The sequence below is a fragment of the Dermacentor variabilis genome, chromosome 2 (assembly GCF_050947875.1).
Source record: "Dermacentor variabilis isolate Ectoservices chromosome 2, ASM5094787v1, whole genome shotgun sequence".
NCBI classification, from domain to species: Eukaryota; Metazoa; Arthropoda; class Arachnida; order Ixodida; family Ixodidae; genus Dermacentor; species Dermacentor variabilis.
Window position 1 is genome coordinate 45,429,566 of NC_134569.1, and position 17,556 is coordinate 45,447,121.

Genomic DNA, 17,556 nt, shown 5'->3' on the forward strand with positions numbered 1-17,556 from the left:
TACTGTTATTGCTTTTCCTGTGTTTCCATATATCTATTGCCTTCGTTTATCCATATACCAAGGTATTTATATTCTTTTATGCGAGGTATTTCCTGGCCCTGTATTGTCCCTGTCTGTTCGCTATTTTCATTGAATACCATAACTGATTTCTTAACGCTAAATTTCAGACCTGACTTATCGCCTTGTTGTCCACAGGCACAAACCCGGTATTACATCGTTCTATCCTCATCATGTACATCGTAAACAGTAGTGGGGATAAAGGGCACCCCTGCCTCGGTCCCTCGTTGACAGTGCTCGCTCCTCATCCCTTCCCGTGCAACGCAAGCAGTATCTTCTAGGTAAATCTTTCTCAAAAACTGTAGACAATCGTCGCCTAAGCGTTCCCTTTCCAGAATGTCCCAGAAGGTGTTGCGGTCTACGTTGTCATGCGCTCCTGTAATGTCAAAAAAGGCTGCGCGGATGCGCCGAGGCGAGCGCCATCTGGTGATGGTGCAAGGAACCCAGCGGCGCGCGTGGCACGCCTCCTGCGCTGTGATTGGTTGGCCTCTTCGGGCCGCACCATCCACCGTTCACGAAACCTGGCGAGGCTCTTAAAGAATAGCTCCGCTTTTAAAACGACCCTTGAGTGTTCAAGTGTTATTTCCATTGGTTAAGCGTGTTAAGGAGCTGGCGTGTCGATGCCTTGCCAGTCTTTTAATATCTTAGTTAATGGGCACCTCGCCGGTGAAGAAAAGCTGCTGATATTCAAGCAAAAAAGAGAAAACTTAAAAGAGGAATTTCAAGTAGTCTTTGGAATATCTGGCCCTACAGCTGAAAGAGGAAAAAAAAAATCAGCGGTATATAGCTATAGCTGTAGTCGACCTGCACCTCTCGTTCCCCAAGAGCGACCAGATCACGTGATCACCACGCACGCCACGCAACTTCCTGCACTCGCCCCTGCGTGCCGCAACTAATAACCCCAGCATGCTTTTTCTTCCTTCTTCTTTCTTTCTTCTTTCTTTACCGCATTCACTTAAGTTTCGCTTAGCGGCTGCGCCCTTCTTCCCGAGCGTGCGCATTGTGCATGGACAAGCTTCGCAGCAGTCGCGTAGCGCGGCGTTTGGAGGACGCGACCGGGAAACAAGCTTCGGGATCGATGACGAAGCCCGACGGACGCCACTAAACTCGGGATCAATACGCGGCCCGCCGAGGTTTCTCGCAGGATAGACGTGTGCGTATGTGCGCGCTGACCTCTCTTTTCATTCTTCCTGCGGTGTTACCCACGGCGCGGCAGCGGCTATGTCCATTACCTGCAATTCAGATGCGGGGCAGGAATGAGTCGATTACGCATCGAGGGGGAACAGAGTGCGACTGCCGTTGGCTGCAAAGCTGTGGCCTTGGACTTCTGTGCGTTGTTTTTGTCTTTAGTTACTTGTAAACAAGGTTCTAGATCGTTGTCAGTCTGATGTTTTGTCACGTGACACTTTTTGAGACTAAGAGCGAAAAAACGAGCCACAGACATTATTTTGCTAGAGCAACGTTACTCTGGCAAGTTAATTTGCTTGAACAGCAGCCATTTAGTTACAACCTTTGACTATATCAGATGGACATGTCAAGTGACTGCTCGCTGCTTCCTTCGCTTCTGCTTATACTTCCTTCGTCGGTTTATTTCATGCAGAACATCATGATAATTCGTATGCTTATCATTGCTGCAACTATGACTCAGTTTCGCTCAACATTACTGGAAAACCTGCATACCAAGATATACAAGCACTGCTGTTATTGTAAGGCCTGTGTGTTTGTGTGCTGTGCGTCATGCTTGCGGGCGTGGGGTATGGAGTTCCTGTGCTGTGTAAATGCGTGCTAGCTACATAGACAGATGTCACAAGAACGGGAACCACGTTCGTCACTACTTGACAAAACACCAATTGAGTGCACTGCGAAAGTTCGACGTCTACACGCGGCTCTAGCGATTGCTGTAGAGGGCACTTGGCAACAATGTACAAAGCTACACTGCACCTCAAAATCTCACTACATCTGCCCTGCGCGTCTTCGCTCTACAAAACATAGTTCCTGAGGGACGCCTGTACTGAAAGTTCGCCTTGGCCATGACGTCATGAACATGATCCAACGTAATTGGCTGGTGCATCTACGCAAATTCTTGGAGCTTAACACCACTGTAGTTGCGACTTTATTCTTTGATTGTCGCAACTTCTTGGAGCTTAACACCACTGTATTTGCGACTTTATTCTTTGATTGTCGCAACTTCTTGGAGCTTAACACCACTGTATTTGCGACTTTATCCTTTGATTGTCATAGTACAAAACGACAATTTACAGTTATTGCCTTCGAGATCGGGCAACAGGACGGAATAAGCATTCGCCACAATGGACAATCTCGGAGGCAATGGACACACTCGCGTGGCTCTGAGATACACAGATCTCTATGAGACGTGGACTAAGTCCCACCAACTTTCAAAGTTTGACACGTCGCTTCTCGTGTGTTCTATCCATAGTCTTCTACTATTGGCGCGTTTTGAAAATTTTGCTTTTTATCGTCCTTTGGCGATGAGAGTTGAACGCATGCGTGCACGGGGATGTGCACACTATGTAGTGTGAAGCTCCCGTTGTTTGTTAGCCAGTGCTTGTGTCGCCTCCATTCAAATCTGTCCTCGACCTGTCATTGCTCTCTCTCGCATTTTGGGATACTGGTACCACTCTGTACGTGCCGGCTGGCTTCTCTCGCAGGCAAAGACGACATCTTCGGTGAAAACGGCTGCCTGTACGGCACGGTGGGCAAGTCATCGTGCAACGTGCGTGCGCTCACCTACTGCGACCTGCACAAGATCCTGCGCGAGGACCTCCTGGACGTGCTGGACATGTACCCAGAGTTCTTCGACCAGTTCTCCACCAACCTCGAGATCACCTTCAACCTCCGCGACGAAGAACAGGAGGGCGTCGACCCCGATCTCTTCCGGGGCAAGTCGCTGCACAACAGGCCGGCCAGTTCGCCGGAGGAAGGTACGGGAAGCAAGCAGTGCAGGCATTATTGGGCTAGCTGGCTTGATACTGTGCCCGTAGCGCTTAGGCGACGTGCGCAAGATGCACAAGAAAGAACGCCATCGACGGTGTGCTGTAGGTACGGGTTTGTTTTGTCTTTTTATCAGGCACTAGTGGACGCCCTCAACAATGGCCCCAGTGGTTTGTAGAAGCAACTTAAGGATATTTTCTTGCGAGAACAACAGCATCACATTCATCTAAGACGAACGAAGAAAGAAGTCGCGGTTAGTGAAAAACGTCTCCGAGCCGGCAGTGCTCCTGTTTCAAAGCTGAAGTACGCAGAGTAGCGGCGGCGTTTTCGTGTTCCGCACTTATGGTTGTATTTTCAACGTGCTGCAACGCTTTTGAGGTCTTCAGATCCATTGCTATTTCGGCAAACCTTTCACTGCAGAGTTTCGTTGTCTTGCGTTAAGTAGATGATTTCGTCATGTACCATGCATTTTATCCGGATTATTGATTAACTTATTTATAAAATGAAAGAAATGAAGGATAACATTTCATCCTCGGTAAAGAAAAGGATTAGGTGTGTTCGCTTACAAACAACCCGAGTATCACAACTATTCAAGGTACCGTGGGGCATACATAGTGCTGACACTGTGGAAACTATACCGATAACGCCCATATTGCCCATGAAGCTGCGCCCTCTCTAAAAGGTAGCTCAAGAATACCCTGTCACGAATACGCGGCCACCTTCGCCCCGCATTCCTCTAGAGCTGGCGCACTCCCTGTGTTGCCCCATCTATAATATTTCTCTGTAATAACATCTACAATAAATTCTTGTATGCGCATGTTTGCATATATGCATATTCGTACGAAGTGCATAAATGTTATTTAATTTTTGTCTAGGCCAGCGTAGACTAGGTATTACGTAAATATGATTAACCTCTGGCCGCGGTGCAGCGGTGGCGTAAAACAATGTTCAATTGTTTCTGGTACATCACAAAGGCGACAGTTAACAGAAGAGACAAAGATACCCTTTTTTGTAGCCATGTTTTAACCGGTATGGTTTCACTATGAACTTTATAAAAGAATGTTTTGCAGCAAGGAGATAAATACATTTTGCGAACTCGTTTTAGTACATCGTGGCCTGGCCATTTAATGTATATTGATCGGTATAGTGGAGGCGGAAATAGCATGGACAGTAAGTCTTTGTACAACGTTTTGCGCGACACAAAATACAAGTATTCAGTGGAAAACCGAACTGTCAGGAAACGAACCGCCAAGTAAACTTCTTGCATGAACCCCCACAAGCATAAGCGCGAAGAAAAATTTGAAGAGACAACTAAATCAGGTAATGCATTAACAAGTGTGACTTGCATGCATGACCGAATTATAGGATGCGAAGTATCGCGAAAAAGGAAGAAACGAGACACTATTTGCCGCACATAAAGATGTATTAAGCACAGCCCACCTTCACTAACAGGCCTAAAAATATTGTCTCGCCTCATGGGCTCAAAAGTTGAAGACCATACAAAGGTCGCAAAGATACGGTGAAAGCGTTGGATGTATAGCCTAGCACAATGAATAACTTGCAATACATAGAAAATTTTTGTTGCCAAGAACTTATTGCAGGCTTCGGCTTTCCCAAAAATCGGAAGTCGTTGTGGAACGAATGTCTGGGCGTAACTTTGCAGGGCCGTAACCCGTTCTTTCCAATAGTGTGCACTCAATTTATATGCGTCTAGTGGCACGCCAAGATACTTTGGCGGGACATCAGTCCATTTAACGCCTGCAAACTGTTCTGGTGTATAGCACCATGAGCCAAACCATAAGCCTAAACTTTTTGAGGAGTTCATTCGCGTTCCTGATACGCTACCAAATTCTTCTATTATCGATACTACCTTTTCAACACTGGGCTTATCCGTGCAGAAGAACTCTAGATCGTCTGCATAAGCTAATACTTTTACTTCATTACCCAGTATATTGAAGCCATGGATGTGACTCGACTGAATTACGCTTAAGCATAGCGGTTCCAGGTAAAGGGCGAATAGTAGTGGGGACATCGGACATCCTTGCTTTACTGATGAGCAAATAGAAATGGGTTCGGAGAGTTGGCCATTAATAACTAAACGAGTAGTACAACAGGTGTAGCAAAGCCTAACGCCTTTAAGCACAACGGAGCCAACATCGACATGCTCCAGAAGAGAAAATAAATAGGAGTGACTGACACGATCAAAAGCTTTAGCAAGGTCTACCTGGAGCATTGCAAGCTACTCAGTGGAACCATAACAGTATTGAAGAAGTGTACGGGCGATATGTATGTTGGTTTGAATTGCTCGGCCCCTGATTCCACACGTCTGATGGGAACCAATTAGAATTGACATTGCAAATTGCAATCTATTAGATAGAACTTTCGCAAAAATTTTGTAATCCACGTTTGTCAATGTGATTGGTCTGTAGCCTTCAATGGAACGCAGTTTCTCTTTATCTGAACTATTAGCTGCACCGACGCCATCCTATTTTGGGATGTACTCCAACGGACTTTAAAGAAAGACTTTGAGATTAACGCTCATACTGTGCGATACCTGCTGCCAACCTCTGATAATAGTGCACCTTTCGATATGTTTTTTGTCATGGGAATGCACAGTTTGTGGAAAACTCGAATGATGGACCGCAACGCCGAAACGGCGGTACCTACAAGGGTACATTTTATCCAAATGGCCCTACACCTAAAACATGTTTATGATGGACTCGGTGTTCAACCGGACTGGTACCCTATTTTGTTGAGGTGCTTATCCTTGCCACCCTTCTAAAGTGAAGCGAACGTTTCTACTCACAGTATGAACGCTGACTTTTCTGTGTGTGACTTTCAACCCTCCATTCTCTGACTATGCAGAACTGGTGAACGTCTGGTTGAATGCTACTATAATAAATACCACGAAAAAAAGAAAAAAAAGTGCAGCGGTGGCGTAGAGGTAGAGCATCCGCCTCGCATGCAAGAGAACCGTGGTTCGAATCTCGGTGCCGCGCAATTTTCCACCGGATTAAAAATTTTTTCTTAAAATACAAGATATACGTGTGCTGATCCCGGTGACCATAACCGGTAGCGCACTCCCTCACCACAGCAAGATTGGCCAGCCTGGTGCTGTACTTGGCCACAACCTCCTTTATGAATCCAACCCCGGCCCTCAGTCCCCAGCAGCTGCGAAGCAACTGACCACGACGGCGGTCAGACTTGTGCCGCAGCAGAGGGTGCTAAGAATCCCTGGATCCGGACAGGCCGCCATTGGAATCTGAACCTGGCAACGTTTAACGCTAGAACGTTATATATTGTGGGGATTCTAGCAGTGCAATTGGAGAAATTAGAGGGCAGTAAGTGGGATATAATAGGGCTCAGTGAAGCTAGAAGGACACAAGAAACATATACAGTGCTAAAAAGTGGGCACGTCCTGTGCTACCGGGGCTTAGCGGAGAGATGAGAGCCAGGAGTCGGATTCCTGAATAACAAGAATATAGCTGCTAACATACAGCAATTCTAAAGCATTAACGCCAGGGTGCCAGGTCTTGTTGTGAAACCTAATAAGAGGTATAAAATCAAGGTCGCACAGGTTTACATCCAGTCATGATGACCAGGAAGTCGAAAGCTTCTATGAAGACGTGGTATCGGCGATGGGTAACGTCAAAACAAAACACACTATACTATGGGCGACTTCAATGTCAAGGTAGGCAAGAAGCAGACTGGAGACAAGTTCTTGGGATTATATGGCATAGGCACTAAGAATAGCAAGGGAGAGCTATTAGTAGACTTATATGCGGATAATGAATACCTTCTTCCGCAAGCGGGAAAGCCTAAAGTGGACGTGGAGGAGCCCGAATCGCGAGACTAGAGATGAAATAGACCTCATACTCTTCGCTAACCCTGTCATATCATACAAGATGTGAACATGCTCGGCAAGGTGCCCTGCAGTGACCATAGGATGGTAAGAACTCGAATTAGCCTCGACCTGAGGAGGGAACGGAAGAAACTGGTACATAAGAAGCCGATCAATCAGTTAGCGGTAAGAGGGAAAATAGAGGAATTCCAGATCAAGCTCCAGAACAGGTATTCGGATTTAACTCAGGAAAAGTACCTTACTGTTGAAGCAATGAACGACAATCTTGTGGGCATCATTAAGGAGTGTGCAATAGAAGTCGGTGGTAACTCCGTTAGACAGGATACCAGTAAGCTATCGCAGGAGACGAAAGATCTGATCAAGAAACGCCAATGTATGAAAGCCTCTAACCCTACAGCTAGAATAGAACTGGCAGAACTTTAGAAGTCAATCAACAAGCGTAAGACAGCTGACATAAGGTAGTGTAATATGGATAGAATTGAACATGCTCTCAGGGGCGTATGAAGCCTAAAAGCAGTGAAGAAGAAACTACGGATTGGCAAGAATCAGATGCAAGCTTTAAGAGACAAAGCCGACAATATCATTACTAATATGGATGAGATAGTTCAAGTGGCTGAGGAGTTCTGTAGAGATTTACACAGTACCAGTGGCACCCACGACGATAATGGAAGAGAGAATAGTCTAGAGGAATTCGAAATCACACAAGTAACGCTGGAAGAAGTAAAGAAAGCCTTGGGAGCTATGCAAAGCGGAAAGGCAGCTGGGGGGGGACCAGGTAACAGCAAATTTGTTGAAGGGTGGTGGGCAGATTGTTCTAAAAAAACTGGCCACCCTGTATACGCAATGCCTCATGACCTCGAGCGTACCGGAATCTTGAAAGCACGCTAACATAATCCTAATCCATATGAAAGGGGATGCCAAAGACTTGAAAAATTATAGACCGATCAGCTTATGTCCGTTGCCTACAAAGTATTTGCTAAGGTAATCGCAAATAGAATCAGGAATACTTTAGACTTCTGTCAACCAAAGGACAAGGCAGCATTCCGTAAAGGCTACTCAACAATAGACCATATTCACACTATCAATCAGGTGATAGAGAAATGTGCGGAATATAACCAACTTTTATATATAGCTTTCATTGATTACGAGAAAGCGTTTGAATCAGTCGAAACCTCAGCAGTCATTGGGGCATTGCGGAATCAGGGTGCAGACGAGCCGTATGTAAAAATGCTGAAAGATATCTATAGCGGCTCCACAGCCACCGTAGTCCTCCATAAAGAAAGCAACAAAATCCCAATAAAGAAAGGCGTCAGGCAGGGAGATACGATCTCTCCAATGCTATTCACAGCGTGTTTACAGGAGGTATTCAGAGACCTGGATTGAGAAAAATTGGGGATAAGAGTCAATGCAGGATACCTTAGTTAACTTGTGATTCGCTGATGATATTGCCTTGCTTAGTAACTCAGGGGACCAATTGCAATGCATGCTCACTGCCCTAGAGAGGCAAAGCAGAAGAGTGGGTCTAAAGATTAATCTGCAGAAAACTAAAGTAGTGTTTAACAGTCTTGGAAGAGAACAGCAGTTTACGATAGGTAGCGAGCCACTGGAAGTGGTAAGGGAATACATCTACTTAGGGCAGGTAGTGACTGCGGATCCGGATCATGAGACGGAAATAATCAGAATTATAATAATGGGCTGGGGGGGTGCGTTTGGCAGGCATTCTCGGATCACGAACAGCAGGTTGCCATTATCCCTCAAGAGAAAAGCGTATAGTAGCTGTGTCTTACCAGTACTCACCTACGGGGCAGAAACCTGGAGGCTTACGAAAAGGGTTCTACTTAAATTGAGGACGACGCAACGAGCTTTGGAAAGAAGAATAATGGGTGTAACGTTAAGGGATAAGAAAAGAGCAGATTGGGTGAGGGAACAAACGCGAATTAATGGCATCTTAGTTGAAATCAAGAAAAAGAAATGGGGCATGGGCAGGACATGTAATGAGGAGGGAAGATAACCGATAGTCATTAAGAGTTACGGAATAAAAAAAAAGAATAAAAAAAGATCGCCGACGATTACGACACTCACTAATGTGAATTTTGAGCGCCGCTGTTCAGGTGTTTTGAATTCACGACACGTTGTGGCCAAAAACTTTATTCTGAACGACAGGGTCCTCTCGGCGGCGGCGCTGATCTCGGGCAGCTAGTTTAGCAGTTGCGGCAGGCGAAGCCCTTCCACCGGTTGTCACTCATTATTCAGAAAAAACTGGCTGACACTATTTTACATTATCATTATATTGTCACGTGGTAGTGATAGTGTAGAAAGACACAGTGTTGCAATTGTGAGTTACAAATTTAAGTCTTTATTGGGCAAACTTGTTCCCAACAAGACAAGTATCAGTCAAGCATAACGATAGCGCCGAGCAGAGTTGGCGATCGTCTGAATTATGATCTGCGGGTCAAGTGCACCGAATTTTGTGCATATGACCCGTTGAAGGTTCCAGTGTAATCGCTGGTGTCCGCGTGGCTTCCAGAGAGTACTAAAGAATTCGCGTCATGCATGAGGTAAGACTACAAAAATCGCAAACCATCACAATCGAAACAAAGGCGAACGATACCAAACCAAGCAAACCAACAAACAAGCGCGAGCGAGAGCCGACGCGAACAGACAATTGTACGAAACGAACGGTCGGGCGAGTCCGCATGACACCACTTTAACGTGGGCACGTCACTGAAAGGGCCGCTCTCATTGACCTCCGCCGTTCGCGGCTCACGTCTTTCATTTCCCGCTCCGCGTTCACGCTTTCATCTTTCGCTGTGCTCGTTCGCTCGGTTACGTCGCCGACGCCGCTCGCCGCAGGAAGGGCTGTGCTCTAAAAAACACGGCACCAGCAAGTGTACCCCAGCGAAAGCGGTTGCCAGCGCTCTGTTAATAAAATGCAAGAGCTGTGTACGGGTGCTCTGCCCCTCTGCAGGCGAGTCCCGGAGCCAAGCGTACCAGTATCCGCGGGCTCGGCGGAGACGGCGGCGGCGGGGACGCCGCGGCTCGTCGAGCTGCGACGACGGCTTCGGCGGCGGCGGCGTCGGCGTCGGGGGCTTCTCCGACGACGACGACGGCGACGACGACGGCGGCATCGGACCGGCGGGCAGCGGGCGCCGCACCGAGTCCGGCCGGGGAATTCTCGAGTTCTCGCCCGAGAAGGCCGGTCTCGACGTGACGCCCGCGAACTACGACTTCCAGGAGGCGCACGGCGCCGCCGGAAGCCGCAGCCCCAGCGTCGAGCCCCGACGCCGCAACGGCACGCTCAACTCCATCGCCGGTGAGTCGAGTGCTGGGGCAACTTGATTTTGCAGCACCGTTTACTTGCACATTAGGTTACTTCTATAGCTCACGTGCAGGCATGCGCAAAAGCCCCTACTGAGCGCGGAGGCTCGTTTTCTCGTGTATGGTTCCGCAGAGTTTGCGACAAAAATTACTGGAGGGAACTCGGGCGCCATAACGTCTACAAAAGTTTCAAGCACGACAGTTTAGCCAGCGTGGGACTGATGGTTATAGTAAATAGAGTTGCTCGAGTTTCGTCTTTCTCGCTTCAAGCAGCTTTTGACTTTGCAAATTGAATTAGAACGCTCATTACCATTGAAACAATGCGTGTGCACAAAGACACTTCGCTCGGACCCCTACCCACCACCTCGCAAATCTCCCAGTAGAAAGGCCCCACACGACATTCAGTGCGACTGTCTTCGCGCACCGTGCTTCTCTCAGGTCAGGTTACGCACATGCGGCAAGAACTTCGATTCTTCCGTGGTGTGTAGCCGTACTCAAGTAAACCTTACGATCCCAGGACTTCAGAAAAAACCGGGCTTGGCGTCATCAGCACTCAAGCAACTAACTTTACTTCTCTTGTACGAGAAATACAGCGACTACACACACGTCTATACTGATGGATCAACTACATCAACCAGTTCCGGTGGCGCTGTAGTTATACCAACAATGAGGATAACCCAGCGTTTCAAGACTTCCCATATCACTTCTTCTACAGCTGCAAAGCTCGCGGCTCTCCGCGACGCGCTTCATGTTATAAATGCTGAAAGTCCTCGAAAATGGGCAGTCTTCTGCGATTCAAGGCCGGCCATGCAATGTGTGCAGTCGTTTCTCCGGCATGGAACTCACGATGCGCTAACGTGAGAAATCGTGGAACTTGTCCATCACTTGAGAGAAAAAGGCCATGAGATGTCTTTTCAATGGATACCAGGTCATTGCGGTATCATTGGAAATGATGACGCAGATAAGGCAGCTCGGACGCCAAACCAAGGAGACCGCTGCGTGCCCATTCATCTATCAAGGACAGACGCTGCGAGACAACTTCGCATTCTAGCACGCACACTCTCCTAAGCAGAGTGGAATACCGCACATACAAGGCGCACAAGACTGCACAGACTAAACCCTTCACTATAACTCAGGCCTTCTGGCCGGACTGCTCCGACGCGAAGCGTCCCGTCTGCGTAGGTTGTGACTTGAAGTTGCCTTCACGAAAGCTTATTCACCACTAACAGGGATGGTTGACAGTTCTGCATGTGATGTTTGAGGATGCGAGGAGATCATTGACCACTTATTGTGCCACTGTCCTCAATTTTCAGCACGCAGACAATGTTTGTCCAACACATTGAGGAAATTAGATGATCGTCCTCTGAGTGGACAGACAGTACTAGAACACCGTCCCCACCGATCATCGGCTCGGAAGGCACTTTTGTGCTTTCTCAGAATGTCTGGTTTGCGCGAACGGCTTTAACTCAGGTACTGTCCGTGCACATTTCTATACCTTCTCTTTCCATTCACTCTCCCTTCTCTCTCTTCCCCTCATCCTTCTCCCAGCGTAGGGTAGCCAACCAGACTCTTGACTGGTTAACATCCCTGCCTTCCTTATATTCCTCTCTTTTGCAAATCGTTCGTCTTCAGCAGTATATCGCATTATAATTGCTACAAGTCCTAAGAATTATGCATGGGCGCATAGTCTTTTTGGCTTATGCTACATTTCTTCAAAATGTAGGCCAACAAGTAGAAATAAAGCGCTGTAATTAAACCCACATGGACATCTGAAGCCACAGACACAAAGATCAGATGAATTTATGTACGTACTAATCATCATTCCCGTGCTAGATGAACTATCACTGCGCCAAAGTCCCTCCTGTAATTTTAGTAGTAAACTCTCTAGATGGTTCCCTCAGAGTGGTCTGTGTCATTTGTAGGCGATGACGGCGAGCTTGAGCCGTGAGAGGGAGACCTCTTCCTGCTTGCTGCACCGATGATGCCTCTGACGTTCTACGTGCGTATTACCAACTGTGTTGCTTCACGGTTGCTCTTGCGGAGCATCTGGCATCTCGGCGTCACATGCATCATCGCATGTCTTATCGTGGTCGCTGGTGACATCCTCTTTTGGGTCGACCTCACAAAAGTTTGTTTTACGTCCTAACATCATGCGGCGAGACTTGCAAAAAACACTTGTGTATTTTCGTTGTGGCAGCTGCGCCGGCTTTTTGTATATTGCTGCCGTCAAACAAACTCTGCATGTTCTCACTATTTCGCATGGCCAGGAATCTGCAAGGCCTCAGAACCAGCGATAGTTTGCAGAAGACGGAGTTATTTCTCTAGTGGTGGGCGTCGGAGGAAGCGTCACAGTGGAGCTTTACTCGCCAGAATTGCGTCTCACTCACATATGTTTTAACAGCGGAGCTGTTTGAGCATTCGTTCCGCCGTGGAGCGTTACCAGAAAACTCAGCCCAGCTGTGCGCCGCCTCGCTTTGCCTAGCAACCACGTGCGAGAGCACCGAGCCACGTAACCTCCTCGCACCCCACGCACCTAGGGCGGAGTCGTGACGTCACAGGCGAGTAACAGCTCGGAAGAGCCCACGCTGTGACACACCTCTCGCCCCTTTTACTCCGTACGTACGTGCTGCTGCCATGGGAGGACTAGTGTCTCTCATATGCAGGAACGCTAGGGAAGACCGAAGAAAGTCCGTACGCCCGAAAATGAAGCGGCTTGCCAGGAAGAGCGCCGCACTGCCAAGCGAGAAGCGATGCGTCACCACCGGGCTGATCCGGAACACCGTGCCGAGGCTGCGGCTGACAAGACTGAAAGCCGAGTCAAGGATCTGGAGTTTCAGTCCAGGCAACGCAAGAGTCGGCGCCTGAACGCTCGACGTCGCCGAGAAAGCGATCTTAGCCAACGACTGCTGCTCGAAAACTTCCAGCGTCAAGCTCGCCGAGACATGGGGGGTGCGAACGGCCGACTCCAGCGCGAATCTCTGGGCATAGAGTTTGGGCACGTCGCGTCTGTGACCTACCAGGAAGCTCGGCGCGCAGCTCAGCGGGACTATACGATCGACGAAGGAGAGCCGATCCTGCCCATCGCGCCGAGGCCACCGCCGACAAACGCCGTCGCCAAGCCGAGGATCCCTAGTTTCGGGTCATAGACAACGAACGCTGCCGACTGAATGCTCGGCGCCGCTGGGAACCTGTTCCGGGCCTGCGAGTCACCGAGAACTTCCAACGCCAAGCCCTCAAATCCATCGGTGGTGTGAACGGCCGCTTCCAGCGCGAATTCCTCGACATAAGGTTAGGGCACAGCTGCGCGTCTGTGACGGGCTCTGGTTCGACGTGAGTCTCTCCACGGTGAGCTCGGTGAGGAACTTTGAAAGAAAGAGTTCTGCCCTGCGAGTGCTTCGCGAAGGCTTCCCCAAAGCCACCGACCACGACGACGTTCGGACGTCGAGGACGAGGACCGGATCGACGATGGTTACGACTGCTGCTGAAGCACTGTACATAATAAATTATGATGCACGTACTGTGGCTTGTATGCGAGTGACTCGCTGGGTCTTCTGTGGCTTACGGGCCTGGCCGTGTATGACCTCGCAAAAATTTGGCGAAACTTAGCAAATCTTGGCGACGCTTAGTATGAGCACAGTTAAGCCATGCATAACCTCGTGAGACTTGGCAAAACCTAGCAACGCTTGGTATGAACCTACCCAAGCCATGAATAACATCGCAAAACGTAGCAAAACCTAGCAACACTTAGTGTGAACCTAGCCAAGCCATGCGTAACCTCGTAAAACTTAGCAAAACCAGGAACTAGCCATGCACCACTGGTGCAAACTGCCCACGTTATTGTCTCTCGCCTATAAATAATATGGGCGTCCGGCTTCCTCTCTCGTGAGCGGCCGTTCTTGAGCTTACAATTGTTATGTTACAAATTCTCCGCAAGTGACCCGTAAACCCTTTTATATCACAGTAGGCGTGTACGCAGTGATCGCCAATGTAAACTCGATTAGCAATTAAAAGGTTTGGGTGGCGGACCACAAACCCACGAGCTTCCCGAAATTCCATTACAGATGCTACCGTTGCCAGAAATAACACCGGCTGTCAATGGGGTTTGTAAGACTCTCAATATAACTTTATTACGCGTCCTTAAAAATACATGCATATCTTACCGGCTGTGGGATTTGGTGCAAGCGAAGCTTTCGCATCTACTCTACTGTCGTGTGGCCGACAGAGCGCCGGTTCATCAAGCCCGTCCCGGCACGCGTGCCGTCTCCACTTCACCGCAGTGACCTGGTGTCGTCATCACTTGCGGCAAGCAATAGGCGCCACACCTCTGACCCCTCCTCACCGCCCGCACCCTCCTCTCCACAGTCCAACCATCACTAACCACAGCATCTAAATCTTCCGGATGCCACCGAAACAGCTTCGCTAAAATAGTGTGTTTTTTTTTTTTTACTTTTACCAGCCATCGATAACAAACCATACTAACATCCGAAATTGGTTTGCATTGCTCTGTGATCGAAACTTGCTACGTTTCTACTGGCAGCTTTCAGTGCTGCAAGAAATTCGATTGACTATGCTCGCTTAACAAGCGTTGTCAGAATCTACAAACCATAAAGATAGGCATACGATGACTCAGGATAGAAGATCGATAAGCTTTTAATAGGCACTCATTATGAGAAACAGAGACCTATGAAAGCCCGTTTTCTACGTTCCGTAATGAACTCCAAGAGTATGTTGAACTGGACTGGTTAGAGCATTCTTAAAGGCCTGTTGCGCTGTATCTGTTGTCATACTTCGTCCTGTCTGAGTACTTTCGACGTCTGGTGGCCTATCGAAAGCGGGGAAAACACAGTACGAAAGCAGAAGGGACGACCGCACAGGCTGCCTTCGCCATGTCCTTACGTCAGTGAATTATGCTACATAGTCAGTGTATCTATCAGCGATGTCAGGTGCCAAGCAGAACACAGAGGCAAGAGGACACACAACGTCTCCTCTTTTGTGACCTACTTCGCGCCTCATACATCAAGGATCAATCTATATCAACTAGAACAAATTTCAGTTATTCCCAGGTATCTAACCTGAGGGAAATGTTTAGCTAGGGTGTCACTGTAGCACAAATTCGATAGTGGGAAAGCGTATAAGCATTGACGGAAAATGTTCTGTGGCATCAGGCGCAAAAAGTCCTCTTTACTCCCGCAAAGCTGTCCGATAGCGGTAAAAAATATAGCGGAGGGAGTATACGTGCCCGCATTTTTTATTACGTGTCAGTAATAAAAAAATTAAAAAAGGAAACCATTGCATGCTATCACGGCTACTAGTTTTGCGAATGGTAGGTTTTATGTCCGCATAACGTCCCCACGCCAGTGTTTCCATAGATGAAATCGGTCCTAGTCTCGTCAGTGCTATCCTAGAGCCTTGGCGATTAGCTGCATAAATACATGTCGAGCAAAATAGGCGAGGAAACAGCTTATGGTAGTCGCGGACTGCTTCCCACCTATGAGCAACCTTTGCTTTTGTGCAGGGGCCATCACTAGTGTGGCGAACCTGACCACCGCTGTGTTCGGAACCGGGCCCGGAGCAACGCATAGCTCCGGCGCCAGTCCCTGCGCTGACTCGGGATCCCGGCTTGGCTCAGGTGCTCACGGTCAGCGGTCGCTGAGTCCAGGACGTGCGTGCGACGAGCGCCAGAGGTCGTCGACCGCGGGACGCGGTGTGTCGCCCAGGATGAGCCGTGAGTGGGCGTTGGTTTGCGGTAACTCTGTTGCATCCGGGGGCGTCGCTGTCCAACATTACCACGCTCCGTTTCATACATACCAGGCAAGGCTACGAAGGCTAGAGACACTTCTCTCACCGCTCCTACTCGCGACCAAAAAATAGCGCCTAGCATATGAAATATATGAGCATGTGTCATGTAACTAGGTGCAATATTAGGTGTCATACATATATGTCGCAAAATGTGACGTACTTATTACATTGGACGTGTCGCAGACCTCAAGCTATTTACCACTGCGCGAGATGATGCGGGCGACGTCGGACTTGTGTTGAGACGTTGTGTCGACGACTGCAACGCAATCCCTGGGAGAAGCAAGCAACAGCCCGGAAAAAGAGGCTAGCAGACAGATGGCGGAAAGTTGAAGAGGGGAAGGAAGAAGGAAGCGCGAGGCATGAGGCGAGAGAACGTGCGCTGCGGGGGCTCGGAAGACTGGCGACAAGGCAGCGGGGCTGGTTCGTGGAGCGAGAAAAAGAAAAGCGGGCCTAGGCAGAGCCAGGAGGCAGCCCTACCATCCCAAGGGACCGGACTGTTCCGGGGATGTCCACGGACGACGGCCCACGGTCGAGTTGAGCCGGGTGAATGGAGCCAACCGACAGTTCAGGACCCGGGCCTGCTCCACAACCTGGTGCCCGTTACCGTTGCTGAGCGCTGCTCCTGCGCCCCGGCCCGACCGACACTTCCCGAAAAGCACGCTTTCTCCCCTCGTGCCTCGCGCTTCCTTCCCCTCTTCAACTTTCCGCCATCTGTCTGCTAGCCTCTTTTTTCGGGCTGTTGCTTGCTTCTCCCAGGGATTGCGTTTCAGTCGTCGACACAACGTCTCAACACAAGTCCGACGTCGCGCGCATCATATCACACACTGAACGGATTGAGTTACAAGTATCTGCGACCATTGGACAACATCGCACCGCTAGCGCTCTTGACCAAAACATGGTACGCCGCATAATTAAAGCACGAAAGTGCAGAAATCCTGCGCGACTTGACGTAACCTTACGTCTCAAATAAACAGTTAGTCCACGGAAAGTGTCACACTTCACGGAACTCGCGGAGTGAGTAGCCGCACTACTTGCGTAGATTCCGCAGCGTTACCTGCTGTGTATGAAACAGATTGTAGATTACTTGACCAGTTCTTCATCAAATCCTTCGAGCGGCGCGGAAGCGAACATCGTTCGGCTAACTCCCGTGCCCGCCCGACATGTATTTCGTTAGACGTTCAGATACATGGCAGACAACATAACAAGCCACGCAATGCGTGGCTTCCGAAATATACAGCTCGCATGTTATTTCAAATGAACCGTTGCGATCCCGGCGGAATAGAGCGCGATCCCTTGCTGTTGTGTCTTGCGTGGTGGTGCGCGTTATGGATTTTTCCAGGCGTGGCACGGAATGAACTTAAAACACTCCACGCGTGGTGTACCGAATTAAGCAAAGGAAAACTATCTATAATTGTTGTTGCACCCATAGGATGCGCGTAAACTGCACAATCCCATGAAGCACAGTGTTCGAGAGGTTAACAACACCAGTATACGCGACATTCAAGAACGAAAGATGGTGATGAACACGAGATGTCGCTTTCTGTATCGAATAGACATCCGGTTTCCTT

At 48.8% G+C, this 17,556-nt stretch overlaps 1 protein-coding gene across 7 annotated transcripts in view; it reads left to right on the forward strand.

Moving 5' to 3' along the window:
- The window catches only part of sei (potassium voltage-gated channel seizure), a 318,213-nt gene that overhangs the window by 268,707 nt on the left and 31,950 nt on the right, over nt 1–17,556 (forward strand). For 6 of the 7 annotated variants that reach the window (XM_075680320.1, XM_075680323.1, XM_075680318.1 and 3 more), the window contains 3 exons: nt 2,727–2,999; nt 9,840–10,184; nt 15,705–15,914. In XM_075680320.1, coding sequence (XP_075536435.1) covers nt 2,727–2,999; nt 9,840–10,184; nt 15,705–15,914 — 828 coding nt within the window. The remainder of the gene's footprint in view (nt 1–2,726; nt 3,000–9,839; nt 10,185–15,704; nt 15,915–17,556) is intronic. The other variant, XM_075680321.1, reaches the window with a different exon arrangement.